We start from the raw sequence: 2,402 nt of genomic DNA, 5'->3' as shown, positions 1-2,402 counted from the left end.
CTGATCGTTATTAGTTAATATGCCTCAATTTTGTGTTGGCTCTTATATCTTTGCATATCTATCCACGTCCCTTGTTTGGGTGCGTTGTCAATATAGTCGAAATACTACAGAGCTTTTGTGGTTGATAATGGAAGTATCTGTATTCAAAACTTAAAACTTAACCTACCATTGTTATTTACTTATTTGTGTGGAGTAAAAAGACATATATTGGATAACAGCAGGTTAATGCTAATGAGGTTCAGCTTCCACGAAGGACCAAACGTTACCTACAAAAATAGTTAGGCGACAATCAAAACAAATTTTTGGGCTGCAAGCAAATATCTGGTGAATTTCTGCTAGGCGCCTAACCATGTTTATATTTATAGCAAAATATCAGTGAGTTCTTACTGCAATAAGTGAATTAATGACACATTTTTGGAAACAGTAGTCTTATAGTGAAAATAGGTGGTCAAGAATTAAGTTATTAATAAAAAACTGAAAAGAAAGAAATTACTATTGATATTACATATGGATTTTTTGCTAAATTAAAGAGTTAACTCGTCCTAATAATTACAACAAGGTAGACACCTTGTCATTCTCAGTAGAACAGTCTTTAGACTGCTTGCAGTCTTGATCTTAAGTCAGCACGGTCCAATTAATCATATGACATACGTTTTTAAGAAATGAGAATGTCACATCGGCATGAGACTAGTAACTATATTACTACTAATTTGGTGATTGTCTGACGTTAGAAAGTAACTAAAGGAGAGTACAAGTTCTGGAGTTACTTTTTGTTTGATGCCAAAATACTTCAAATACTTCAAAGGATTATTATGGCATTCATCCAAAAAGCTGTGTGGTTTGATTTCAGTTAGAAATGGTTTTTGTTTGAAAGATGAACTGTAGTCACAGACTTTCATACTAATCAGAGCTCTCAATTCTTTCTAGTTCCAATTCTAAACTCATTAACAATTACAACAATTACTGTTCAGGAATAATATCTTTAATTTTCGTAATTTATTCTAAATAAATTTTTTATATACAAATAAAACTTCAGTAAAAATATTTATCATGCGCAGATTGGAAATATAATAATATGCAGTAATTAGATACTAATATTTTACGTTTTTTTGTACAACAGAAAAACATGACATTTTGTGAAGATTAGATTTCTTTATTCATTTCCAATAAACAACCCAAGGCACCGAAATATCCTTCATGGTGTAAAAATATTGCTTCCATCTTTCCTTCTGACCATACATGCATTGCATGTGCCAAGAACTTTTCAGATGTTGAATTAATACGTAAGAAATTTCCGATGAAAACAACTTTATCTATTTTTGCATACAGAGCACATAATCTTGCGATATGAGCAATATTTATAGTTATTGTCACTAGAGTTGCATTAGCTAGATCTTGCCGTGAGACATCTGAAATTTTTTCGGAAGAATGCATCTGTCCAAAACTTGACGCTATAAAATCAGCTTTAAGTTGAAATCGTTCATAATCGCCACCATAAATATCTCTTACTAATTTATCAACTTTTTTATTATCACCTGCTGTGGCGAGTTCTATTGCTTCTTCAAATGTTTTGCTACCCGTCAAAAGAGAACATAATCCAAGAAATGTACCACCACCTAAACTGCTACCAGAAACTCGCTCATAGTTATCCGATCCATGTACTGCTAAAATTGATACACCAGATCCAATATTAACAAGTATGAAAGGATATGATTTTGAAAAATCAAATGCTCTCTTTTCACATTCCGTTATGTTCGCGCAATTTTCATAATAATAACATTCAGAGCGATTTTGATCTTCCGCGAAAAAAATTCCTTTAATTAACGCATCCACTTCATCAATTTTACTAAGATCTAGATTTAATTCCTTCCGAAAATCATCTTCAAATTTAAAAGCTCCTCCACCAGTTGCCAAAATTGTTTTTAATAAACAAGCCATACTCTTTCGTTTTACCAATGATAAAAACTCACACATATCTGTGGTCTGAAATCGTATGAAATGTAAAGAGCCTGAACGTTTCCGAATGTCAATATTGTCCATTTGTAAATGTGTGTCCCGGTGTCCAGTTTTGCCATAAGCAGATTTTTTCATTAAATATTTTTTTATAGTTTTTAATACTTCAACTTCTTTATCTAATTTAATTGAACTTATGTCTTTCGGCTCAAAATATACTAATTTCGTTAGAGTTCCGCCGATATCTATGCCAAACCAGGGCATAGCTTTTAAAAGCTGTGATTTTAACATTCTGCGCTTAGTTTTTTTCTGCGTAGAAAAGAATAACTAATAAATTTCATTATTAAGTGTAATTAGACGACTTAGTTATACCTTTTTCATGACTCGAGGGTTTAAATCAGGATTTATGCAAACTTTTCATTGCTTATAAATTATATAGAGCTACTTAC

The 2,402-nt window shown here is 31.8% G+C and overlaps 1 protein-coding gene across 1 annotated transcript; it reads right to left on the bottom strand.

Moving 5' to 3' along the window:
* Nucleotides 1-1,084: 1,084 nt before the first annotated feature.
* Nucleotides 1,085-2,402, bottom strand: LOC119683952 (pantothenate kinase 1-like). Its single transcript, XM_038097847.1, has 2 exons — nt 2,326-2,402; nt 1,085-2,262 (listed from the first exon to the last, which is right to left on the bottom strand). Exons 1-2 carry the CDS (start codon nt 2,332-2,334, stop codon nt 1,144-1,146), a joined length of 1,128 nt encoding a protein of 375 aa, XP_037953775.1. The 5' UTR covers nt 2,335-2,402; the 3' UTR covers nt 1,085-1,143.

This window comes from Teleopsis dalmanni, chromosome 2 (genome assembly GCF_002237135.1).
Source record: "Teleopsis dalmanni isolate 2A chromosome 2, ASM223713v2, whole genome shotgun sequence".
Lineage (NCBI taxonomy): Eukaryota > Metazoa > Arthropoda > Insecta > Diptera > Diopsidae > Teleopsis > Teleopsis dalmanni.
The sequence above is the reverse complement of the archived record's forward strand: the minus strand, read 5'-3'. Positions and strand labels throughout refer to the sequence as shown.